The following is a 27,210-nucleotide window of genomic DNA, read 5'->3' on the forward strand; positions in this document are numbered from 1 at the left end:
CAAAACATCAACAAGCAATTTAATTTTTTGAACACAATCTTTTCTAATTTTTTTCTTAATTTTTTTCTCAGATATAAAAAGTAACAATACAAAGTGAAATTAGAGAAAAGAGGAAAAAAGAAAATAGGAAATGTATAAAAGAAAAATTATAATTAGAAATAAGAAAAATCTCTAAAGAAACCGATCTGTTTTACAGCAATTCCATGCAAACAAATCTTCACACCTCCCTCTTTAAAATTACATTATGTTTCCCTTCTTCCCATATGCAACTCTTTTTAATTGGCAAATCCAAAAATCTGCAATTTATTTTTCCTTTTTCAGCAAATTTTAAGCAGAAACCTTATGCTAGGATCTTGATCCACCTGAAGATTTAGACTGCTGTAGTAGGAATGGCTCAAACTCTTGGTCATCCGGTATACCCCTGGAAATTATACTTACCGGAGCCTCCTAACTTTTTGCAGGACACTAAAAACTTGACTTTGCTATTGAGCCTGGGGGGGGGGTGAGCCCAGCCCATGTCATGGTTTGTTTGGTGAGTCTTTGGAGCTGCTATTTTATGTCCATTGTTTTTAATCCTGGTTATTTTTTATTCTGTTTTTATTGTGAGATACCCAAAATCATGCATGGAAGATGGGTGGATGAAAGAATGAATGAATATTGACCCACAATTTGTTGTTCTTTTCTATATTTTTTGAGCCATAGTCATGATGGAAACAGAACATTTGGTTTTGGATAAAATCTTGAACTTATATATATTGTTTCTTTTTAAGTAGAATTACAACTTTAATCAGTTTTTATACTAATTGTAGAACTGGTTTGTTGGCAGGTGTATTAGCATTTTAATTAGTATTTAAGGCCTTTGATTGTGTGGAATGGCCTACGTTGAAGATTATTAATAGAGAAGTTAGGTTTTGGGGGGGGGAAATTAGAAAACTTATAAATCAACTATATTCAGAGAATAAAGCGAGAATAGTTATAAATGATGGTGCTACAGGGACAATAACCTTTAGCCAGTGAATGAGACAGGGTTCCCCTTTATCCCCAGTTTTATTTGCATTATTGATGGAGGTTTTGGCAAATGTAATTAGAGAAGATTCATTGATTGGAGGAATTGGTGTACAGAAGAAAACGAAAATAAATTTATTTTGCAGATGATACATTATTAACATTTCAAAATCCAAAATCCAACAAAAAATAGGTATTATGGGGAGGATATATTTACACCTGGGAAATTTGGGAAATATACTGGATTACAAATAAACTGGAAAAAATCAAAAACGATATTATATAACCATAGTAAAGAAGAAGTGGATGTATTGAAAGGAAAATATAAATTAAAAATAGTAGATACTATTAAATTTTTAGGTATTGACGTTCCAAAAAAATATTCAAGAGTTAAAGAAAATAAATTATGAAAAGTTAAAGAAAGATATTAAAGATAAAATAGATAAATATGAGAAAGTAAAATTATCATGGTTTGGAAGAATTGCAATGATAAAAATGAAAGTTTTACCAAAAATATTTTTTTGTTTTGGATGATATTAATTAAATTTTTGGATCAAGAATTAAAGCAAATACAGAGGTTGCTGGTGTATTGTAATGGAGGAAAGAGAGCAAAAATAAATGATGCATTATGGTATGAACCATTAAAAAAGGGTGAGCTGAGTCTTCCAAATGTTAGAAATTATTGGGTAGCTAATCAATTAAAGGTGGTCCCATACATTATAGAACAGAACAGAATTCTTTATTGGCCAAGTGTGATTGGACACACAAGGAATTTGTCATAAAGAAAAATAAAATACATTCATCAAGAATCATAAGATACAACACTTAGTGATAGTCATAGATTACTAAGTTCTAAAATATATTTTAGAATATTTTTTGTGTTTGTTTTAAGTGGATAATATTTTTATGTGTGACAGTTTCTATGTGTCTCCTGTAATATATTTTTTATTCTCCAAAATGTTGGTTCCTTTATGTACATTATTCAGCAAACACATTCTGCTTTTTTAAAACCCCATTTATGTAGAAGAAATAGGAAAACTTCAGCAGAACTGACAACTGCCAGTATTGACTCTAAAGGCCACCTCATCTCTTCCTTTTGTTTCTGTAACTTATATTTCAGATATTTGCATATCTTAAAACAGGTATAGTCTAGAATTCTGTCTTTTAAAGAATATTGTGTAGTAGAGATACTTCTGAAACTTGGGAGCAGGGGCATAACAACTTTCGTACACAATGCTTTTCAATCTGGCTTTGATATTAATTAGTTTAGTTCCTCCACTTCCCTCGCTTGTTGACTGTTATCAAAGGTCGTCTTGCTGTATTAAAATTGCCCTCTATATTCAGTAAGACAAAACATCCATATTTGAAGCTATGGATTAGGATTTTTATAAAAGATAGTGAAAATGGATATGTTGTTAGTGACTATTTCATTTGGGGTCATAAACTTATGTTGTTTGTGCGGAAAGCTTTTCTGGTTATACAATTTGTCAATACAGCTTGAAATCCTGGCAAGATTAGCATTACAAATAAGTTTGTCTTTTTTAATAGTTAGACCTATATATGCGATGTCATATGCACATTAATCCAATTTCTGTAAAGCACAGGCCATCAAGAATTTTTAATCTATTTTACATTTTTTCCTTCTTATCATTTATATTATATGTCCTGTTATATCCTGTTGAATCTGTTCAAGACTTAGGAGGCTGGCCAGTCCCCTGGCCATCCTCTACCAAATACTTCATGCATTATCAAACCATTTTTAGGGGGAGGTAGCTATTCCTACAGATGTTATCAGTGGTTGTTACTTAGCAATAATGGTAGTGCTGCAGACATCTATTTATGGATTGTGTATTTCACTTTGCTACTGTTTGTTAACAGCATAAATAGAATTGTAGATTAGATTGTTAGTAGTTTTTTAAGCAATAGAAAATAAAACTTCTTTTTTTAAAGGCATTTTTTAATCAGAAAAAATCCAAACAGCTTAAGACAAGTTCAGACAAGCAAGATATGTGAAAGAATTTTGAAGGCTGAGCTGTTGCAGGTGCAAACAGAACATAGATGGTGAGTTTGGTACTAATATTTTATAAGGGAGACCATAAGAATTTAAAAGGCAATAACTATAGTTCAAGTTAGAATAGTGAGTGGTGTTTTGAAGTTTAAGTTAAATCATTTTTCTTTATTATTTTTGTTTCTGTGAAAATTAATAGATGACTTAATACAAATTATGTGTCACCTTTCAGCATTGTTTGAATTAATTATGTGGAAAGATTAATTTCATTCATATTGAATTAACATCTCTAAGGCTTCCTAGAAAAAAGGATTGCCTAACACCTCCATATATGTAGCTCTGAGCTCTTTAGAAGCAGAATTGAGCAAATGTAAAATAGCAGAAGGAATGGAAATATTATCTATTCATCTCTTGCCTCTTTGATATTTCAGAATTGGCCAGATGCTGTTATATTTACATTTTAAAAATAGGCTTGAGGACACAATGTTTTAGAACGCATAACATATGTGGAAATGAATATGTACAAGCCCTTAGGTTCTGTAATGTCTAGGAGACCTTTAATTTGGTGTTCTGCTGAGTGTGTTTCTTTACTTTCTTCCCTCTTTCTTGTATACAGGGGATTATGCAACTGATCCTTTGAGTGTAGTTTCTTAAAACAATAGTCTGGTATTCTTTAACACTGTGTTATGTACAGTAATTTAAAGTTCTTGCCTTGGTCTTGACTGGGGAAAAAGTAATGATATCCATTTGTGTGTAAATTCAGAAAACTAGATCAATTTATATGGTAGCTTAATACTTTAAAGCTTACTTGTTTAATAATCTTTCATGGAAAAGATGGAAATTCAAAAAGTCCATATTAAATTAAAATGTGAGTTTTGCAAATCTTGCATTTTGTCTGTGGATTGATTTTTTTTTTTAAAGCACCCACACAGTAATGTTGCCTGCCTGCCTTTCCTCATCACATATACCTTAAATACATTATTAATTCCTTTACTTTAAACAAGTGCAGTGACCTACAGCAAAGATTAATTTTAAAGAGGAACATTTTCCTTCTCTCCTCTCCTTCACTCAGTTGTGGCACTTTTAATATCATATCATTCTGAAGGATTCCCTGGATGTATTTTTTTCAAGAGTTCTTCATGGAAAGGAAGTACATTGTTTTTTTGTTTTTCTAACCTTAAATTGACATCCATAATTTACACAATTGTTAGCTTTTTCATTTGGTTTACAGAGCAGTAATGATAGCATTGCAGACATCACTATATGGATAATGTATTCCATTTGTTAGTGTTTGCTAACAACATAAATAGAACTGTAGACTAAATTTTTAGTAGAGACTCTGAGGCAATGGAAATTTAAATTTCTTTTGTTAAGGACATTTTTATAATCAGGAAAAAAAACCCATCCAAATAACTTAAGTGCTATTTCAGACATGTTCTGATACTAATTCTGATACTTTCCTAAATACTATTTTAAAGATAGTTTTAAAATTCATTTGATGTTTTTTATTCTGTTGATACACTGCTTGATTCTCTAATAATTCATAGTATTTATTTAAATTTCTAACAGATACAATTTTCTTTTGTTAAGGACATTTTTATAATCAGGAAAAAAAACCCATCCAAATAACTTAAGTGCTATTTCAGACATGTTCTGATACTAATTCTGATACTTTCCTAAATACTATTTTAAAGATAGTTTTAAAATTCATTTGATGTTTTTTATTCTGTTGATACACTGCTTGATTCTCTAATAATTCATAGTATTTATTTAAATTTCTAACAGATACAATTTTCTTTTGTAAATTACTGTAAATTGTTAATGAGCATTGGAGTTTAAAGATTAATAGGCAGCAATAAAATCAATCTGTGGCATCATTCTAAGAACTTACTTTAAAATAGATTTGTAGCATTAAATGTCCTTCTATTTGTGAGTCTTTCTTCTTTATTTAAGGCTATACTTCAGTTACTAACTCTCAAAAAATCTTGATTATCTTATGAGGTCCATCTCCCCCAATATTCAGTAATCGGAAAACCATTAAAATGGATTGTGAATTGATAATCTAATTTGTAAATTATATTAGACCACGTTTTGTCCGATTTTTAGTTTAGTTGGAGACCAAGGCTGTTTTGATGGGCAATTTAAACTGGAGTGAAAACTGAAAATAAGCACTATGTCCTTGTTCTGTTAGATTTTTCTGATAGCTTTTGGTACTATTAATCATACTATTCTTTCAGGTTTCCTAGCTAGTTTGGACTTGGGGGATTACAGTTGGAAAGAGGCTATCTTGAGGGCAGGAGATGAAGTTGTACTCTTATACGGGCCATAGAGAATTTTTGCCATATTCTATTCTAATAAGTATATGAGGTCAGTGGGAAAAGTTATCCCACAAAGTGCAGAGTCATTGGTTTGAGTGCAAAGAAAACAAAACTCATTTACAGGTAGTCCTCCAAATATGACCAGGATGCAGTATCTTCATAACGGTCATTATGTCACAAGAGCCGTTAAGTGAAGCATCTCACTTAACGTCTCCCCCATTCCAGCTCTCTGCAACACAATGGTGAAACAAACATGCAGAATGAAACAAACAAAATGTTAAAACGTTATGATGTTTATATATGATGTTACTTACCAAGCACATCTAAATTATATTAAAGTAACTTAAATATCCTTACAAACCGCAAGGTACTTCACAACTTTTGAGCGCTGCTAATATTTGGAAATTAAAAGTTGAAAAATTTGACACACTCAAGTAGATTGTTAAGGGCAGCACAGAATTCCTCAAGGATGATTTTGCTGCTTTATGAGGTTGTACAGCGCTGCAGGAAGTTGCAGAAAGCTTGTGCAGCACTGTGCAAATCCTTTTAAAGCAGCAAAATGGGGCAGTTTGTCCATGGGTTGCAGAATGCGATTCTGGAATCGCGCCACACAGCCAAGCAACAAAGCAACTCATTCCAGTGCTATGGAAGGGTTCAAAGCTCTTCCAAAGGTAAACAAGGACGATGCTAAGGCCTGATGGGATGGGAAAGTGGTTTAAGATGACAGAGAGCTATTGGGGAAAGGAAAGGCTTGTAGGGACCTGATATGGGGGGGGAACACTACAGCGGCCATAACTTGAGAGCCAGGTCATAGATAGCTTTCAGGAGGGGGGAGTCCACCATAACTTCAAATGACTGTTAAGTGAGAGATTGTAAGTCGAGGACTATTGGTATATAAAAAGAGGCAGTAGAAACCTTTATTTATTTATTTATTTATTTATTGGATTTTTATACCGCCCTTCTCCCGAAGGACTCAGGGCGGTTCACAGCCCAGATAAAACAGTAATAATATACAAGTAAACCATAGTCCCCTCCCCTTCCCTTTCCTTCCCTTTCCTTCCCTTTCCTTCCTATTCCTTCCCTCCCTCCCGCCCTCCCTTTCTTCCTTCCTTCCTCCCCTCCCCTCCCCTCCCCAATCCTTCCCTCCCCTCCCCTCCCCATTCCTTCCCTTTCCTTCCTGTCCTCTCCTTCCTCCCTCCCTTCCCTTCCCGTTCCTTCCCTTCCCGTTCCTTCCCTTCCCGTTCCTTCCCTTCCCTTCCCATTCCTTCCCTTTCCTTTTCATCCCTCCCCTCCCCTTCCCGTTCCTTCCCTTCCCTTTTTGTCCCTTCCCATCCCATTCCTTCCCTTACCTTTTTGTCCCTTCCCTCCCCTTCCCTTCTCTTCCCTTCCCTTCCCTTTCCTTTCCTTCCTGCCCCTCCCCTCCCCTTTCCTTTCCTTCCTGTTCCTATATTTTATATTATTAAATATAGGCCAGATTAAAACTTTTAAAACCATAAAAACCCCATAAAATTTGTATAAAATATTAAAAGCTATTTAAAATTCCTATGCCAGTCCTGCGTGCGTAAACAGATAAGTCTTCAGCTCGCGGCGGAAGGTCCAAAGGTCAGGCAGTTGACAAAGTCCAGGGGGAAGTTCATTCCAGAGGATGGGAGCCCCCACAGAGAAGGCCCTTCCCCTGGGGGCCGCCAGCCGACATTGCTTGGCGGATGGCACCCTGAGAAGTCCCTCTCTGTGCGAGCGTATCGGTCGGTGGGAGGCATTCGGTAGCAGTAGACGGTCCCGTAAGTACCCTGGCCCTAAGCCATGGAGCGCTTTAAAGGTAGTAACCAAAACCTTGAAGTGCACCTGAAAGACCACAGGTAGCCAATGCAGCCTGCGCAGGAGAGGTGTTACATGGGAGCCACGTGCGGCTCACTCTATCACCCGCGCAGCTGCATTCTGAACCAACTGGAGCCTCCAGGTGCTCTTCAAGGGGAGCCCCATGTAGAGAGCATTGCAGTAATCCAAGTGAGAGGTAACAAGAGCATGAGTGACCGTGCATAGGGCATCCGAGTCAAGGAAGGGGCACAACTGGCGAATCAGGCGAACCTGATAAAAAGCTCTCCTGGAGACGGTCGTCAAGTGATCTTCGAAAGACAACCGTCCATCCAGGAGAACGCCCAAGTTGCGCACCCTATCCACCGGGGCCAATGATTCGCCCCCAACAGTCAGCCACGGCTGCAGCTGACTGTACCGGGGTGCCGGCATCCACAGCCACTCTGTCTTGGAGGGATTGAGCTTGAGCCTGTTTCTTCCCATCCAGACCCGTACGGCTTCCAGGCACTGGGACAATACTTCGATAGCTTCGTTGGGGTGGTCTGGGGTGGAGAAGTACAGCTGCGTATCATCAGCATACAGTTGGTACCTCACCCCAAAGCCATTGATGATCTCACCCAGCGGCTTCATATAGATGTTGAACAGGAGAGGCGAGAGGATCGACCCCTGCGGCACAAAGCGAAGGTTGGAGACTGGACGATAATTTCCCAAAACAGCTGGGTCCAGGGAAGGCTTCTTGAGGAGGTGTCTCACCACCGCCTCTTTGAAGGCAGCAGGGAAAACCCCTTCCAACAAAGAAGCATTGATAATCCCCCGGAGCCAGCCTCGTGTCACCTCCTGCGTGGCCAGTACCAACCAGGAGGGGCACGGGACCAGTAAACATGTGGTGGCATTCAACCTCCCCAACAACCTGTTCATGTCCTCGGGAGTCACAGGGTCAAATTCATCCCAAACAGTCTCAACAAGACGAGTCTCCAACCTCTCACCTGGATCTACCCAATTTTGATCCAAACCATCCCGAAGCTGAACAATTTTATCGTATAGATAACCACTAAACTCCTTGGCACGGCCCTGTAAGGGGTCCTCCCACACCTCCTGTTGAAGGAGAGAGCGGGTCACCTGAAACAGGGCGGCCGGGCGGTTATCTGCCGACGCAGTGAGGGAGGAAACGTAAGAACGCTTCACTTCCCTCAATGCCACTAGGTAGGTCCTACTATAAGACCTAACTAGTGTCCGGTCAGCTTCGGAACGGACCTTGGAGCAAAAAAACAACAACAACAAAATTTAGTTAAGATAATTGCTTTAATTTCTAGGAATGGGTTTTCAGCCTTTTTAAAGACATGATAGCACTGTTTTCAATATGTTTTTGGATGTGGGTTTCTTACTTGAATGGTCAAATTATAGTTATAACATTTACACAAATTAACTTAATAGGTTTTTATCCTTGACAGGCAAGGAAGGTCTGGCTATTGTTGAATATAATTTGTTCATAGTCAGATTAGCATATTACAATTTCTACATAGTCACTTGTCTTTGAAATATATTTGCATCTACTGCTAGAAAAGAATGCTGCTCCTATGGTAATAATGCTAGCACAATATTTGATCAGATACTGCTCAATTCCAAAGATTGATTACTTTCAAAGTCTGAAATGGTTTCATGTAAAAATACTCCAAATGGGTTTTCCCATCAAATGAGATAAGAGAAATTACATTTTAAAGTAAAGCTAAGTTGGTATATATTGGACAAAGCTGCTGCCTTAGTTGTGGTTGTGGTAAATGGCTCTGAAACCTATCTAGATGTTTATTTCCTGCTAGAGGTATAACAAAAATGTATTCCCTTGCTTGGATTGCCATTGCTCAATGTCACCTCTGTCTTATTTTTAATTGCTGCCCATTTTATTCTCTATTAGTCTTAATTTTTTTTTTATATTCTGTTACTACATTGAAACCTCATAGCTCATAGTACCAAAAATAGCATGAATGTTTTAATACAAGTAAATAATATTAGTATAATTTATTTCAGAATAGTTTTGCATAGCCTGTAATCATGACTCTTAATATTTTATATTTTGAATGGTAAAGGACAATACTGATAATTAGAGAATGGGATAAAGGGCACACAAAGACCAAAATAAATGTGTTATGTTGTAGTTCAGTTTACATTCCTTAATTTTTTGTAATATTCAATATTAGAAACTTATTCTTTTGAAGGCTGTTAACTAGGATTATAGTAATAGATCCATTGAGAATAGTTACTTATTTCTTTTGCCATGAGCTCTTTTCTGGATTTAAAAAATATCTACCATTATATCCATTATATTTGACACAGTTGGAGAAAAGATGTTGACAAAAGGGATGAGAATAGTTACTCGCTCCCTCTGAACCAGTTGCCCAATATTCAACTACTTATCTCTTGGCCATTTTAAAATGTAGACCTGCAAAACATTGGAAGATTGAATTTTATTCATATTACTGGATCCTTTGGTCCATTTCTTGAAGTAGTGAATATATTTTAGAGCTGAATTAATTACTACTGGTTTAGGTGACGACTCTCAGAAAAAAAAACAGTATAGTGCACTAGCAGTTGGGGAAAAGTTCTGTTGTATTTTCTCATTAACTTACTAATTTTTAAGCTGCCCAGAGTTATTACCTTATTGGGGAGACAGGCAGCATATAAATTTCATACATAGATACATACACACATATTTTACGTAAAAGTGACTTAATTTTCCTCAAATGTGGTTCAGTGCTTGCTTCCAACAATTTAATGTTATTTACTATGTGGATGAGATTATCAGAAGTTTGGGGAACATTCCAAAAAAAGCTATTTCTTAGCACTTGTTACACTGCAAAACAGCCATCCCTGCCCCCCCCCCAGTTAATTTAATATGAAAAATTATGAGTGCCATGTTTATTAAAACTCTTAGCATGAATGTTCAGTAGCAGTTATATGCTGAATGCATCTTGAAAATAAATTAGTGTTACTCCACATATACTATTTCCAGAAAAATGGTGGCATGGGATGGGTGGAAATCCTTGTGTCAGTCTGATTTCTCCCCCTCCCCTATATCCCTGCCCGCCTGCCTACTGCATAGGGCCTTTTTCTGCCCCTTGACAGTTTCTGCCTAACAAATGGTGTTTCTTTTTTACAGCATAATGATCCGGGACTTGTTGTGGTGATGGTAAACTTAGTGGTAATTTTTAATTTTCAGACTGAATTTACTTCTTTTTTGTCATCAGAGCACCAAATATGTTAGGCTTACTTTTCTCTGTTGTAGCCTTCATCTTTTCTGCTTGGTCTTTTCGTTACCCTTTTTTTCCTTTCCATTTCTTCATGCACTCTTTTGTGTCTGATCCTTGTTCATTAAGGGTTTAATGCTCAAAAGGGATGTTTGTGTTAAAACTGCCAAAAATTTGTGGAGATTCACTTCAAATACCAAATCTCTAATACTGTCCAAACTTGATCTCCCCCCCCACCTTTCCCAAGCACATACTGATTGTTAGTAGTTATTATGACAATTCAGTAGATAATTGAAATTGAAAACATTGACTGCCTTAGGAAGCAAAAGTACTAATGTATTCTTCATATTATAAAGGAGTCTGTCATATTCATTTGGACAGAACAAATGTCACTCCTATAGACATGTAAAAATTAAAAGAAAATTATATAATTTAAAATGCAGTATTATGAATGTGGTTCTTTTGCTCAAAACCGCAGTCATCGTTTTGTATACAATTGGGCATAAATCCCCTTCGTCCCCTACCTTTCTTACTGAAAATGTGTATATATATATATATATATATTTCTAAATAAAAATTGTACTTAAAAATGCTTTTTCACAGATGGCTAGTGTTTACAAATTTGATCATCCTACCCAGGTTTCTAAATTTGAGGTACAGCAGAAATTGAGAAATTTCTAGAAGAGTTGTTCAACCTGGAAAATGTTGAAACGTATTCCCAAATTAAATTTACATTGGGGATTGGTTTGCTTCTATTTTAATGACACATCAAGGGCAAAACTTTATTAAACCTCATGTTAAATATTGTGAGGAATTACAATTCCTGTTTTATAATTAAAAAACAGAAACAAAGCTAATAAGTCCTCTGACAGTAGTCAGACATGAACTCGGATTTCCCAAGTACAGTCTTGTCAGTTGGGCTACTCTAACCGTCAAAAAAATAACTCAATTTTTTTTAGAAATGCCAATACTCAAGTATTCAATTCAAAAATATCATCTATTATGCCACATGAAGTCCCGTTTCCTTATTTCAGCACAATTCAAGCTTGGACATCTTTTGGCCCAAGGGTACAATCTATGTGTTTTTGAATGAGAGGAATATTGTTAATACCAATCCCCCCAAGTTTGATAATGAGGGAAGTAAATATTTTGTTTTTTCACTCAAGGTATGCACCAGATAAGGTAAGTAATTCCTTTTTACCAGTGCCCTTACATCACAACTCACAGCGCATGTTGTGATGTAAAAATAAACACCCCAAAGGCTGTGATAGTCGAAGTGCTCGTCTGCCCCATTTTGCTTTGTTTGGCTGGTTATGAGTGAATTAAAATACATATGGAATCTTCAGCATAGTTTGATTAGTTCAAAGTCAGTTTTCTTCGCAACTAGTCCTTTTCACAGCTTATAAGGAAAGGATATGGCAGAATCCAAAGAGCCCATTTTGAATCTAGCAAGGTTTTAAACTTCCAAAAGTTTGAAATAATTGCATGTTAATTATGGGTGTTGATGGACATTGGTAATCTGTGTCCTATGATATGAAAGAATGTATTTTTCCCATTCTTCAAATTTTTTGATCTAAGGTAAAAATCATTAATTTTAGTATTAACTTGCTCAAATATTTGGGCCAAATGCTAGAGGCAACAAAGAGAAAACAAGGCTAGGTCTGGCAATCAAGATTATATATGATTGTAAGCTGTGAGAATGGCTTGTGTTTGGTTCTCTGTAGCTTTCTGGTCTCTGCACTCCAAAGGCAAGATCTCTAACCAACCCCAAACCAATGTGTACAAAGCGACTTACCACAGGATAATCATTCTGTCCTATTCACTCAACTGATAAGTCTGATTCCCTTGCAGGTAGAACAGATCCCATCCCTATCGTTGTCAAATATGATGTCATGGGCATGGGACGGATGGAAATGGAGGTAAGTGGCCCCTGCAACATGTTTTGTATCAGGCAAGATTAAGATCTGTACATGTGTTTTAAAATCATGAAACATTTTATCTAAATGTTTCTTGAACTTACGTGTTTCTGGACTACAGTTTTCATCATCCAACCCCAAGAATTATAATCCAACACACAGGGCATCAGTGGGGAAAGATCATTTGGTCAAGGAAATAATAGTGCTTCAATATAATATAAATGTAGAATAGGCTTCAATTAGTAGTTTTTTTGCCAAGAACAAGTTTGCTCAGCTCATTACTATCAAGGTACACTCAGAAGTAATATATGTAACTTAATGCCTGAAGAATGCAGCAGGTTTTATTTATTAGATACACTGGAACAGTACTTTCTGTTTTTCAGATATGGAAACAGATACCCTGGTATAAGGTCAGAATAGAGTTATTCTGATTTCCACACAAAGAATCTCTGTCTTTAGCTAACCATCAGAGATTTGGCACAGCCTGTAATAGATGCACATTTTAAAGAATCTACTAAATTATTTGTAACATAAATCATCTGAAAATTGGAGCTCCTGTATCCATAGAAAATGGTAGAGCTTTTTAAATAGACTGTAAAACATTTGGAAGAACATTTCATGAAGGAAGAGCCTCTGAACTACTGCTCAAAAGATTATGTTCTCTGTAAGGGTTGATGTCACCTGTACAAAGACTTCATGCAGGCAGTCTTTGACTTACAACAGTTTGTTTAGTGACTGTTCAAAGTTACAACGGCACTGAAAAAACTGACTTATGAATGTTTTTCACACTTAAAACCATTGCAGAATCATTATGATCATGTGATAAAAATTCAGATGCTTAGCAGCTGGTTCATATATATTACAGTTGCAAAGTCCGGGAGTCACTGATCAATTTTTGGAACCTTCTGATAAGCAAAGTAAATGGAAAAGCCAGATTCACTTAACAGTGGTGTAACTAACTTAATGGCAATGATTTACTTAACAGCTATGGAAAGAAAGATTGTAAAATGGGGCTACACTCACTTAGCAACATAAATTTTGGGGTCAATTCTGGTCGTGAATTGAGGATTACCTGCATGTTTGTATATGTGCAGGAAGCACCCCAAGAAACCCATGATGAGCTAGATTAGCAGTCATTAACCACTGGTGGTCCGTGAGAAAACGTTGGTAGTCCGCGGCGCACCCGGGTGGAGGAGCTGCTCTGGGCTAAGCAATGGCCAGTCCCATGACTACAGCTCTGGAAGATGGGACTGGCCAGGCAGCTCATGGTGGGGCTGTAAATCTCCGCTGTTGAGGGAGGTCAGGCAATTTGTAACTTTGCAGCAGAGCCCTCGCTGGCTGGAATTAGGTAATGGTGCAAGGGGAGGGAATGGTGATGCAGGCGGGCCGAAGCAACGGGTGGCGGGAACCCCGGGCTGTTTCTTCCCCCTGCTGTAGCTTCCTATTGAATCCACCAGTGGCTGTCCCCGCCCCTCGCCCTCCCTTCCCAGTCACTTCTTGCCTGGCAAGGAATGGGGAGGGTGAATGGAGATTCGCTCCATATTTCAGAATGGGAGCGAAGCTTCGTCTCTTGCTGGATCTTTCTCTCTCTCCCCCACTCTTTCTCATGGACCAGCCAGTATCTTGGGGCTGAGAGGAAGTCAATTGTCTCCCCAAGAGACTAAGGTGAGGAGCACCAACAAGGGCCGGAAGAAAAAGCCATGAGATCCAGCTCCTGCTCTGGAATATGGAGTGAATCTCCATTCCCCCCTCCCCTTCCCTTGCCAGGCGCGGAATGACTGGGAAGGGAGGGTGAGGGGCAGGGACAGCCACTGGTGGATTCAGCCAACAGGAAGCTACAGCAGGGGGAAGAAACAGCCCGGGGTTCCTGCCACCTGTTGCTTTGGCCTGCCTGCACCGCAATTCCCCCCCCTCCCCTTGAACCATTACCACATTCCAGCCGGCGAGGGCTGCACTGCAAAGCTGCAAGTTTCTTCCATCCCTTGTTGGTGCTCCTGCACCTCAATCTCATGGGGGGATGATTGACTTCCTCTCAGCCCCAAGACACTGGCTGGCCCATGAGAAAGAGTGGGGGAGAGAGAGAGAAAGAAAGGGGGGGGAAGAGAAAGAGAGAATGAGAGAGAAAGAGGGTGGAGAGAGGGGGAGAAAGAGAGAGAGAAAGAGAAAGAGAAAGAGAGAAGGAGGGGGGAGAGAAAGAGAGATGACAAAATGAGTGGGAGAGAGAGAAAGAAAGGGGGGAGAGAGAAAGACAATGAGAGAAAGAGGGGAGAGAGAGAAAGAGTGGGGGAGACGGGTAGAAAGAGAGAGAAAGAAAGAAAGAGAGAAAGGGGGAGAGAGAAAGAGAGATGATAGAATGAGTGGGAGAGAGAGAAAGAGGAGTGGGAGAGAGAATGAGAGAATGAGTGGGGGAGAGAGAGGGGAGTGTGGGGAGAAAGAGAAAGAGAGAGGAGGGACAGTGCCTGAAGGACTCCATCCCGTCACTGGGAGTCCAGGCGCTTCAGCAAGTGGCACGTTGGATTCGTATTAGTGGTCCCTGGGATTTAAAATTATGGACTTGGTGATCCCTGAGGTCCAAAAGGTTGGGGATCCCTGAGCTAGATAGTGTAGATATGCTGTTGAAATGGCTACAGAAGGTCTTTGAGAGGCGTGGAATTTTGACACTTAAACTCTTTCAATAACTTGTATAGCCTGTTTTTTAAAAATACAGAGAAATGCTTAAGGAAGGTACAAGAGGTTTATCAAATCAAAATTTGTTCATAGAGAGCAGGATTTTTTTCTTAAAACCTAAGTTGATTGAAGTTGTTGGTAAACTTAAAAAAAGGTTGGGCAGAATACAATAGTGATAGTGATTTTGGAGTCTATTCCTTCTGCCTATGCTTTCTGCTGTTGCACAGGCATTGAAAATATATTTCAGTGTGAGAGAAAGGATGTCTTTCATGTAGTCATAGGAAAGAAAAATGAGACTATATTTTTAATTGGCAGTGAGTGGGTATATACTTGCACAATTTCTCTTTGCGGGGCAAAGTATTTTTCTACTACCAAAAAAATGGTTCCTCTTTTGGGCTCCAAAATAGAATAGATTTATTCTTCAAATAAAATGTCACCTCTAGAGATTTTAAGCATGAGTACATTAGTACATTGCACTTTTTTTACTTATCTTGCAGATGAAGTAGACTGTTTGAGATAATATGATGTTATTATTTATTAATATTTCCTGCTCACTGAGTTTTAATGCCCAATATGTATGACTACTTGATTTGTCTCTGCTTTGATAGCTTGATTATGCTGAAGATGCTACAGAAAGGAGGCGGGTCTTGGAAGTGGAGAAGGAAGATACTGAAGAACTCAGGCAAAAATACAAGGTACTTTCTGCTGAACTAATTAAAGAATCATGGAGAATTTTCCATTGCATGATAGTTTATTCTTATCTAAAACATCTCAGCGTAGACTCATTTAATATCTGTAAGATACAGATTTTATAAACCAGTTTTGCCTAAGAAAGATTCTGTGACATAACAAAATGCCAGTACCACCACCTAATGTAAGGTAAAGGTAAAGGTTCCCCTCGCACATACGTGCTAGTCGTTGCCGATTCTAGGGGGCGGTGCTCATCTCCGTTTCAAAGTCAGAGAGCCAGCACTGTCCGAAGACGTCTCCGTGGTCATGTGGCTGGCATGACTCAATGCCAAAGGCGCACGGAACGCTGTTAGCTTCCCACCAAAGGTGGTCCCTATTTTTTCTACTTGCATTTTTTACGTGCTTTTGAAACTGCTAGGTTGGCAGAAGCTGGGATAAGTAACACCCCATTACATGGCAGCACTAGGGATTCGAACCGCTGAGCTGCTGACCTTTCAATCGACAAGCTCAACATCTTAGCTCCTGAGCCACCGCGTCCCTATATATACCACCTAATGTAGGAATAGGCAAATTTTCAACATGGGATATATCCTTTTAATTTAGTTTGATTGATAACTTTGTAATATTATCAAAAGGATGGATATAATTTCTTGAAGGGGGTTGCCATAGTTTTTCATTTTTAGATGTGTTAAGGTCTAATAGAAATCATTTACACATTTCGTTATTGATGTTTTCCTTCCCAAATAGTTTGAAATTGTACCTTCGGTAGTCTGATGCCAGATTTTGATATCATGATTTCTGGAAAAAATATATAATGTTCTTTTATGTAGGAAGCAAAAGAGAAAGTAAGAAATCACATTGCATTGCATTGCAATCAAATTACTCTATCTTTGTATATATCTTTTGGGACATTTTTTGTATTCTAGCAAATCTCAAATTACATTTCTTTGAATCTTCTAAGAAGCATCTTATCTAGTTACTTTCTTCTCCATCCTTATATGAACAAGTCTCACTACTAATAAAAATCTACTGTATTTTCCCCTCTCCGAAATGTTTACTTTGTTGATGACCTATTATAGGTTGTAAGTACTCTGAACTAGTATCAAATAATTTTAAGTGTTTAATGTTTGTTATCTCAGCAGTGAGTTAAGTAGACTGGTAATTGGGAATTACACTTAATATTTTTATGTAAATAGTAATTTTTAGTGGGTGAGGTTAATGAAATGAAGTGAGAAGTCAAACCATACTTCTTAAGACCTACAAAACACCTTTTTTATAAATTCTTTCTTGAAACAATGAGAAGTTACTTCATCAATTTTTTGTAATTGCAGCACTGAACTTTGAAAACATGATAAAAATTATTTAAGAAGTACAAAAACGACTGCAGAGCTGAGGCCCTGTACCAGGAGGCTAAGTGATTGTACTGAAAGCCTTCCATGGACATTTTTGTTTGATGTTAGGGCTTATTCCTTTTGCTATTGCAGGATTACGTGGACAAAGAAAAGGCAATTGCCAAGGCACTTGAAGACCTTCGAGCCAATTTTTATTGTGAGCTATGTGATAAGCAGTATCAGAAACACCAGGAGTTTGACAACCACATAAATTCCTACGACCATGCTCACAAACAGGTAAAAAGCAGATTTTTTTTCTTTACATTGTTTGTGCTGTTTGAATGTCAGTTTCTGACACTGTGATAACTTCCTTCAATCTGCTTAATATTTGTCTTCTTCCTTTAAAACTCCCACTTCTAGCAACTACATCTTGGTGTTTCTTGATTTTATAAGATCCCTTTTATATCTTAACCAAAACATCAAGGGTGACAGTTTTATCTTAGTAAGTCAAAGTAGCATCTGTTTTTGTTTTTTCTTTAAGAGGAAGTTCTTTCGTTGACTAGAAAATTGAAATTGGGTTCCTAACTTTTGTTTTTGGATGTTTTTCTGAGTTACCCACAGAAGATAGGGTGCTAGACCTCAAATGCTGATTACTTGCAGCCTGATGTTTAGGAATATGTTGTAGGAATAGTTTCTGAGCAGGTTAGCATTGGTGAGGTAGTTTATGCTTTGGTCCCATCCTGAAATGGTTGGGACCCATAAAAAATATCCAAAAGTTGCAGTTGGTGCCAGTAAAATTTAAGAATATAAAGTCTGTTCTAAAGAATCTGTACTGGTCACACTGTTTATGATGTTGACATTGATTTTACATCCCTCATCGATCTTATTGATTGACATCTTATTTTCCATTACAATTTGTCTAGCAGAGGAAGAGATCCTTTTGAAGGCTGGCCTGCTGGAAGACCCATGCTTCTAGCATGCAATAGAAAACCTTCTGTCCTTTTCTCAAACTCTGGAACATGGGATCAGTTATGGAAATATCCCTTTTCCATGGGGCTAAACAACCACAACCACTCAGGATCGAACCAAAATTTGTTCCTCCGCATCTGAACCAAGGCAGCCTCCAAACAGTGGGCCATTACATCAGCAGTTTCACCTAAGCAGCCCAGGATTGAAATGTATAGTTGGATATCATCAGCATACTAATGATACTGAACCTCACACTGATGGATGACTACATCCAGAGGTTTCATGTAGATGCACACCAGATCAGCAGCCTCATGGATAATGATATCGTGGTCATGGGCATATTTATTACACACCGACCTAGCATTCAGAAGCTGTAGCCAGGGATACCAAGACCCCATCAGTCTGGTCCCAATAGTGACTACTGAGGGCAAGTAATCAGGATTGTTATCAAACAGCATTCCCCGTATCCCTAAGTGTGGCCCATCCTCTAGCTGTGCCCTTCACTGTACCAATAACACCTCATATAGATAGCCCTCAACTTACAACCCCAGTTGAAACCAGAATTTTGGTTTCTAGCAAAGCGGCTCTTAAGTGAGTCACATCTACTTTTATTACCTTTTTGTCACAATTATTAGTTAAATTACTTCAGCTGTTTAGTGAATCATGTTGTTAAGTGAATCCAGCTTCCCGCATTGACTTTGCTTCTAGGAAGCTGGTTGGTGATCACAAATGGTGATCATATGATTTTAGGTCACTGCAACTATCATAAATACATGCCAGATGCCAAGCACCCAAATTGTGATCACAAAACCTTGAGGATGCTGCAATGGTTGCAAGTGAGAATTTCAGTGCCACTGTAACTTTCAACAGTTGCTAAATGAATTCTTGTAATTCAAGGATTAATTGTATTGCCCCAGAGTTTGCCCCTGAGTTCTCCTGTCCCAGGCTCATCCATCCACATCTCCCAATCCCACAGCACTACATTCAATCACACTAAACAATATCCATCCATCCTTCACAGGCACTCTGTTAAGTCTTTCTGACCCGCTATGGTCCTAAGACCTCACCAACTGTTCTGTTCACAGCACTCTGCAGCTCTGAAGCATTTGGGATTTCCAGGGAGCCCCCACTTTAAACCAATGTAAATGAGTCAGTGCACACTTATTTTTGTAGTAGTGAATCAGCAGCTGTAACTGCTGTACCTTTCAGTGATCTATTATTCTGTGTCTCACATTGCAGTGTGTTTTTATTTTTCTTGAAAGATTACAGCTAATTTTTTCTGGTAGGAGTTTAAGCATTTCTGAGTTCTAGTAGCATAGAATATCTTTATCTTTGGTTATGCTTAGCATTTTCATCCACTGCTTGTAATGTATGTGTGTATGCATGTATGCACATATTAGATTTTTACTTTAGATTTTATCCAATCTTTATTACTGATAAGTAATTCGAGGCAGCAGACATATATAATAGTCTTTCCTCCTCCTATTTTCCGCACAAAAACAACTCTGTAAAATAGGTTTGGCAGAGAGAGAGAATGATTGGCTCAAAGTCACCCAGCTGGCTTTCCTACTTATGGATGGACTGGAGTTCACAGTCTCTGGGCCAGCACCTTAACCACTACATCAGACTAGCTCTCTGATTCTTTTCCTTACAGTAAATTATTTCCTATATCACTGCTGTTGTAGAACCTTGCTTGTTTGATATATAAATCTTTCCTAGTAGCTGAAATGTGGTTTTTTGCCACATTCAGTCTGAGTGTTTTGTAAACACTTTTACAAGCTTGCAATTCTTGCAAGTAAGCAAGTTTGTTTTCAGGCAAGAATACAATGTATTGCAGCAGGTCAGGATCACAGAATCATGTTCTTAAGGTATTGCCAGCAGGAAAGTATTTATTGTTGTTCTTTTCTTGGCTCTCAGGTAAGCAAATTGTGTACTTTTTACTTAAAAGGGATATTTGATAGGGGCTTCGTTTGCTGAACTTTCCTTCTAGTTTCCTGTTAATTCTCTTTTTACTAGCTTCCTGAAAGTTCCAGTTTTCTTTCTCATACATAAATATATATTTTGTGATTGGCTGTTATAATTATTTTGGGGTATGCACAAGTTCTCATGATTGCTATTTTGTGAGAAAGCACCCAATGTGCTATCAAAATTCCAGATGTTCCAGCAGTCTCCAAAAACTGCCTATTCCTGTTTTAAAATGTCAAAATTTTGTTACCCCTTTGAAGTTATTCATCAAGTAGCCGCAGTCTATGGAATAATTTTTCTTCTTTTTGTTACTGTGATTTGTAACTTTTATAGCTGAAAAAATGGAAAGATTGGCAACTACAGTAGCATAGAAATATTGCTTTGTTCTGGTAGAAGAATTAATGCTGCATTTATTTATTTATTTATTTTGTCACAACATCATACAAAAAGATTATATAGTATATAAACATATATATGAGTAAATATTAGGAGGTATAAGCATATATATATATATATATATATAGGAAGAAGAAAAGAAAAAAAAACAATAGGACAGGAATGGTAGGCACGTTTGTGCCCCTTATGGTCCTCTTAGGAATGGGGTGAGGTCAATAGTAGAAAGTTTTTGGTTAAAGCTTTTGGGATTATAGGAAGAGACCACAGAGTCAGGTAAAGTATTCCAAGCACTGATGATTCTGTTACAGAAGTCATATTTTTTGCAATCTAAATTAAAGCATCTTTGGCTAAAATTCTAAAATGGTTTAAAAGTAATTCTTACAGATTTATGTCTGTTATGGATTCATTAGTTTTTCTTCAACTATTTTTTGTTTTGATTTGTTTTCCTTTTTTTCCTTTTACAAAAATGTACGCTAGTCAATGTCTTCTGGAGGTCTGCTTCCTGACCTCTATTTACCTCAATCTATTTCCTAAAAGAAAAGCAACTTGATTTGTTCTGTTTAAACCCTGAATTTTTGGCCAACAGTTGGAGCTTGGCAGCTAGCAAAGAAAAAAAAAACCCACAATATAATTAGAAGACAAGCTTTGTTTTTTAGAAACTAATTGGGTTTTTATGCATTTCATAGGTGACTTTGTTAAACACACAGTGCAAACTATAGAAATATCAGGCTTATGTTGAAGAGAAGCCAAGGTGCAAAGAAAGGACCACACTAAAGCTGGAATGCTACTTTTAAAAAATCCATTTGGCAGGTGTTGTTCTAAACATAAATGTAGAGTGCATAATTTAAATTTGTATTGTGTCATCAAAGCTTAATAAAATTTGCTGGTAAGAATTTCTAGTTGGGATCTCATAATGCAATTACCACTAAAAACATCCCTTGTGTGAAAAGCATTCAATTGTACTACCAGTTCCAAGGCTGGAAAGATCAAGATGAAAACATTGTTTTTTGTTCTTGAGAGCTGAACAGTTGAACAACATGAAAACATTTCTCTGATCTCATTGTGGCAGTAGATTTGTTTGTTGGATTTTGCAGTTCAGTTATTCTTTACCCTTGTGTTTAAAAAGTAGGAATATTCAATGAAAATTACAATGCTTATCAGAAGAGTGCCTATATACATTTGCATTTAAAACACTGGCATTTCTAATATGATCTATTTTCAGTTGTTCTAAAGGAGTTCCACAAGCCAGAAAATGCCTTTAATTTTGCCCATATGCCTCTCTCTGGTATATACCGGTATCCACTGAGCTACATCAGTTAGAACAAGTAAATGAAACACACCAAAACTTAGAAAGAGTCCCTTCCAACACAGATCGAATGTAATTTGAGTTCATCATACTTGTGCATGTACTATCCTTTTAGCCATCCGAAGCACTATGAAGCCCTGATTCTTCCTTCAAGCATTAGGCTAGGATCTGTAACGGTGTTTAATTTGATGCCGGGGGAGGATACATTTTTAAACTAAGTGTTATGGATTGTTGTAAGTGATTGGAATCATTGTATGAGATACACAGCCGTATAAGTTCTATAAACAAATGTGACTTATTTATACTCCGAAACATTGAAGGATATATCACATATTCACCTTCAAATAATTTGGCTTTTTAGGCTCATTCCCTACAAAACCAGGCTATTTGAATGTTGTACACTTTCTTGGGGACCTGCCTCTTTCCCCATTTCTAGAACAAACAATTGAAGAAATATATTTTAGGGACTTAATAATAAGCTAATTTCTGTCTCTTCCCTTGCCTTTCCAAAATGAAATATAGATTTTTAAAGAAAATTCAAAATTCTATTGTGTCATAATATTTTTCTGAAACATTTTTTTCAGTATCAGAAAATCCCACAGGCAAAATGTGTTCCTTTTTGCTATTTAGAACACCCTCTACCATCATTACTCATAAATTGAGTGGACTGGAGGTTGTGGGGATGCTCCTGCATTTTTGCCCCAAAGGAGGACCAATGTAAATAGCTTAGTATTTATTGTGCATATTAAACTCCACATTTTTTTCACAAGATGGGAGGGAAGGCTTGATACTCCACCATTCTGATGATGTCATAGTGTCACATAAAAGTGATTCATTTGTGATTAAAATATTTGTAAACAGTTGGGGGAAAACCTAATGCCATGTCAATACACCTAAAATCATAATAACATATTACTTGAATTTTCTAGCATGATATGTTCATGACATCGTCAGAAAATGTTGTTTTAATCATTAGCCTCATATTTGCTAATGGTCATTAAATGGTAGCTGCTAATAAGAAGTGACTGTATTGTCTCTTAACTGTTAGATAATGGTTGTTGTTTTCAACTGAAGTATGATAGCCTAGTCCTATAACTATCACACATGCAGTTGATTTCACCCCAGTTCTCGTCATACTTATAGTTACTTGGAATTTTGATTCATATTAGTCAATATAAACAAAATGCATAATTAAAGATATGCACATAGATAAAAGAATACCTTCCTATTTTGGAATGATTTCACGTTCTTTTTTTAAATTGTCAATCTTCTGTAAATATAAAATAGATGTGAATAAATAATTCTAATGTTATCTGACAGAGCAGAAGAAATTCTGGCATTTTACCATTAGTTACTGTGAAGTAAAGGAATACATTAATGCAGGAGTGTTGAACTCATGTCGTCATATTGTCATCATGTTATCGTCACGTGACATATCACAACTTTTTCTCCCTTTGCTAAAATGGGGGTGGTGATGGGCTGCAAATTTGACACCCTGCACTAAGGCAGCTATGACACTTATAGTGCATTAGATGACATGGTTGTGGTCTTTTACACAATAGTAACGTGTAATAGGACAGGAATGAGAAATTATTAAATACCTGATCATTAAGTAATCATTTAACTGTATTTTAATCATATTTAAATGTACATTACACTAAATATAGTGTTTGTTTGGATTCACCAATTACTTTTGAAATGCATTTCTCTAGTATACAACTCAAAGCTAAGTATGGTCCTTGGTCCTGATAAATTTGTACATCATTGAAACGGGTCATGACCAAAACTGAGTTTTTTTCTAATCATTAGGGACGGGGAACTACTAAAGCTAAGTCAGCCTATCAATCTGATAACTCATCTGTCTTTGAGTGAATTTTTAACATTTCCAGCATTATTATTTTATGCATAAAACAGAAGTACTGATAAGATAGTGTCCCCATTGTATATTTTCACACTAAAACTGGAAGAAATACTTATACATGTGCTTCTACGGAATCAATAGTGGCATGAGTTCTATTTGATTTAGTCCAACTATTTTACCCTTGCAGTTGAAGACTAAAGCATAGATAAAACCTGCAGGTTTTTTTTCCCCTGCAGTCACCCAGAACATATCCTACCTAGTTGAGAAAGCCCATTGTATATAAAACTCTTTGTTCCATGCAGGAAAGTAAAAAATGATGGTTTTCCTTATTCTGCACAAATAAATCCATGATGACAAGTTTACCTGAGGTTAGTTGGGTGGCTATATGGGAACCTTCAGCCACACTCGGTTACTTATATCTAAGTGTGAAAATTGGTGGAAGTAAAATTCAATATATGCAGATCTTAAGTTGAGGATAAAAGTAGTAGTAGCAGCATCCTATAATAGTCCAGAGAGTCAAGAGGCAATGTTTACCAATATATGTTCTTCTTTTAGAAGAACCTTGGACAGAATGAGTATCAGTTGATGAAATGGGCTTTTCTTGGACTGGAATTGTGTTGTTTCAGTGCAAAATGGAAGGTTTAGAATTAAGAATGCTCCCAGTCTTAGTAACAGTAGCTGTCCTTTTCAGTGCACAGAAAAGGATTTCAGTAACTAAAGACAATCTAAGCTTACCACTTGAAACATAAAACAAGCTTCTTTAAAGCCATTTCATGACATCCAGTATAAAGTACAACCATACAATCATGCCAAACCTCCTAGATGTGCACAAATCACAGTGCTCTTCATTCCCCATTTGTTAAAGTACTACACAAAAGACATTCTTTATTTATAGAATTCTTTATTGACCAACTGTGATTGGACACACAAGGAATTAGTCTTGGTGCATACACTCGGTGTACATAAAAGAAAAGATACATTCATCAAGAATCATAAGGTACAAAATGATAGTGATAGGGAAGCAGTCAATATAAATCTTATGGATACCAGCAACAAGGTTACAGTCATACAGTCGTAAGTGGGAGGAGATGGGTAATAGGAATGATGAGATTAATAGTAATGCAGACTTAGTAAGTAGTTTGACAGTGTTGATTAAATTCATGTTGATGAATTATTTGTTTAGCAGAGTGATGGCGTTCGGGAAAAAATGTTCTTGTGTCTAGTTGTTCTGGTGTGCAGTGCTCTATAGTGTTGTTTTGAGGGTAGGAGTTCAAGCAGTTTATGTCCAGGATGCAAGGGGTCTGTAAATACTTTCACAGCCCTGTTTTTGACTTGTGCAGTATACAGGTTGTCAGTGGAAGACAGGTTGTTGGTAATTGGTTTTTCTGCACTTCTAATTATCCTCTGAGGTCTGTTTCTGTCTTGTTGCGTTGCAGAACCAAACCAGACAGTTATAAAGGTGCAGATGACAGACTCAATAATTCCTCTGTAGAACTGAATCAGCAGCTCCTTGGGCAGTTTGAGCTTACTGAGTTGGCGCAGAAAGAACATTCTTTTGCTGTGCATTTTTGATAACGTTTTTTACGTTGGGTGTCCATTTTAAGTTGTGAGATATGGTAGAACCTAGAAATTTGAAGGTCTCTACTGTTGATACTGTGTTGTCTAGTATTGTAAGTATGTGAGGGTTTCTCCTAAAGTCCACCATAATTTCTACAGTTTTGAGTGTGTTCAGTTCCAGATTGTTCTGGTCCCACCACAAGGCTAGTTGTTCAACCTCCCATCTCTATGCAGATTCATCCTTGTCTCGAACAAGACCGATCACTATTGTGTCATCTGCGAACTTCAATAGTTAACAGATGGATCATTTGAGATGCAGTCATTGGTATAGAGAGAGAAGAGAAGTGGAGAAAGCACACAGCCTTGTGGGGCCACTGTGCTAATTGTACAGGTAACTGATGTGATTCTGCTTAGCTTCACTTGCTGCTTCCTTTCTGTTAGGAAGCTTATGGTCCATTTACAAGTGTGTTCAGGTACCGCTAACTGGTTTAGTTAGCGGTTAGTTAGATGAATGTCTGGAATGATGGTGTTGAATGCTGAACTAAAGTCTACAAAGAGGATGCTTGTGTAGATCTTTGGAGATTCAAGATGTTGTAAGATGTAGTGCAGAGCCATATCAACAGCATCATCTGTTGATCTATTTGCTCAGTATGCAAATTGCAGGGCGTCTAACAGCAGATCCGTGATGGTTTTCAAATGAGACAGCACTAGCCTTTCAAAGGTTTTCATAACTACCTATGTTAGAGCAACTGATCTGTAGTTGTTCAGTTTCTTGATGGTGGCACTGGGATGATAGTAGAGCATTTGAAGCAAGAAGGAACATAGCACATCTCTAGCGATTTATTGAAGATATGGGTGAAGATGGGGGCCAATTTGTCAGCACTGACTTTTAAGCAAGAAGGAGTTATCTTGTCTGGGCCTGGAGCTTTTCCTGGCTTTTGTCTGTGAAATAGGTCTTGCACTTTCTTTTCTGTGATCACTAGGGGTTGTGAACCCAATGGGATAGGGTCAGTTGTAGGAGTGTGTCTGTTTTTGGTGTGTCTGAGATTGGGGTTATGGAGATGGGTGGCTGTAGTTTCCTTTCAAATCTGCAGTAAAACATGTTCAGGTCATCTGCCAGTTGTTGATGTCCTTCAGCCTGGGAAGAAGGTTTGCCATAATTGGTAATATTTTTAAGAGTTTTCCACATGTTTGCTGGTTCATTTGTTGAGAACTGATTTTTTAGCTCACTCATGACCCATCATTAAAACTGGGGTATAATTTTCTTTAATAGCAGAACCATGCTGTGTATTTGGGGCTCACCAAGGATTTTATTGCTGTATAATTTGCCAGTTTGGATATTGTCTTGATCCTTTTCATGAAATTTGAATTTCCTACATCAATATATATGTCTATGTTAAAATGAGCAAAGTAAACTATCCACTTGGGACATTTATACATTACAGAATTAAGATAAGAGAGTTCTGCAGCTTTTTCTAATTAAATTTTATGCATTTATTTGATTTATATATTGTCCTTCAAATAAAATGTCCATATATTTCATATAGCTCTTAGAGTGAAAGAGCCAAGCTTTCTTCAGAATTCAAAATGTAGTTTTGTATATATCTCCTAAATATTTTAGAAACAATAATTCCTAAGAAAACAATTGCACAATTTTAGAATTGTGTACATATCCACCCAGCTTTGTCTTTTCAAGTGACCTCTAAATTACCCTTCCAGAAGTCTCTTATAACATTCCTAAGAAATGTGTTTGTTATTAATTATATTACAAGAATAATAGCCTCTTTTTTCCAGCTTTAGACAGTTTGAATATAAAATTACTGCTTACCATAAAAAGCAGCACTCCTCTTTCAAATGAATCTTGTTCTTTCTTGCTTTTGTTCTTGCACATTGAATCTAATTTCTGAGATTAGATTACTATCCAAATTGGACTCCATTTCCATCCTTCCCTGACCAACATGGCCAAATTTGCTAGGAATGTTGTGAATTATGGACAAACCATCTAGAGCAGTGGTCACCAACTGGTGGTCCGTGAGAAAATTTTAGTGGTCCGCGGCTCACCCGGGTGGAGGAGCTGCTCTGGGATGAGCAATGGCCAGTCCTGTGACTAGAGCTCTGGAATATGGGACTGGCCAGGCAAATCATGGTGGGGCTGGAAATCTCA

The 27,210-nt window shown here is 37.3% G+C and overlaps 1 protein-coding gene across 5 annotated transcripts in view; it reads left to right on the plus strand.

The window, feature by feature from the left end:
* GPATCH8 (G-patch domain containing 8) overlaps positions 1 to 27,210 on the plus strand; it is an 85,527-nt gene that overhangs the window by 48,496 nt on the left and 9,821 nt on the right. For 3 of the 5 annotated variants that reach the window (XM_058183840.1, XM_058183841.1, XM_058183843.1), the window contains 3 exons: positions 12,240 to 12,307; positions 15,580 to 15,666; positions 17,146 to 17,289. In XM_058183840.1, coding sequence (XP_058039823.1) covers positions 12,240 to 12,307; positions 15,580 to 15,666; positions 17,146 to 17,289 — 299 coding nt within the window. Of the gene's footprint in view, positions 1 to 10,300; positions 10,343 to 12,239; positions 12,308 to 15,579; positions 15,667 to 17,145; positions 17,290 to 27,210 lie in introns of all 5 variants that reach the window. The other 2 variants (XM_058183844.1, XM_058183845.1) reach the window with 1 other exon arrangement.

This window comes from Ahaetulla prasina, chromosome 4, assembly GCF_028640845.1.
Source record: "Ahaetulla prasina isolate Xishuangbanna chromosome 4, ASM2864084v1, whole genome shotgun sequence".
Taxonomy (NCBI): domain Eukaryota; kingdom Metazoa; phylum Chordata; class Lepidosauria; order Squamata; family Colubridae; genus Ahaetulla; species Ahaetulla prasina.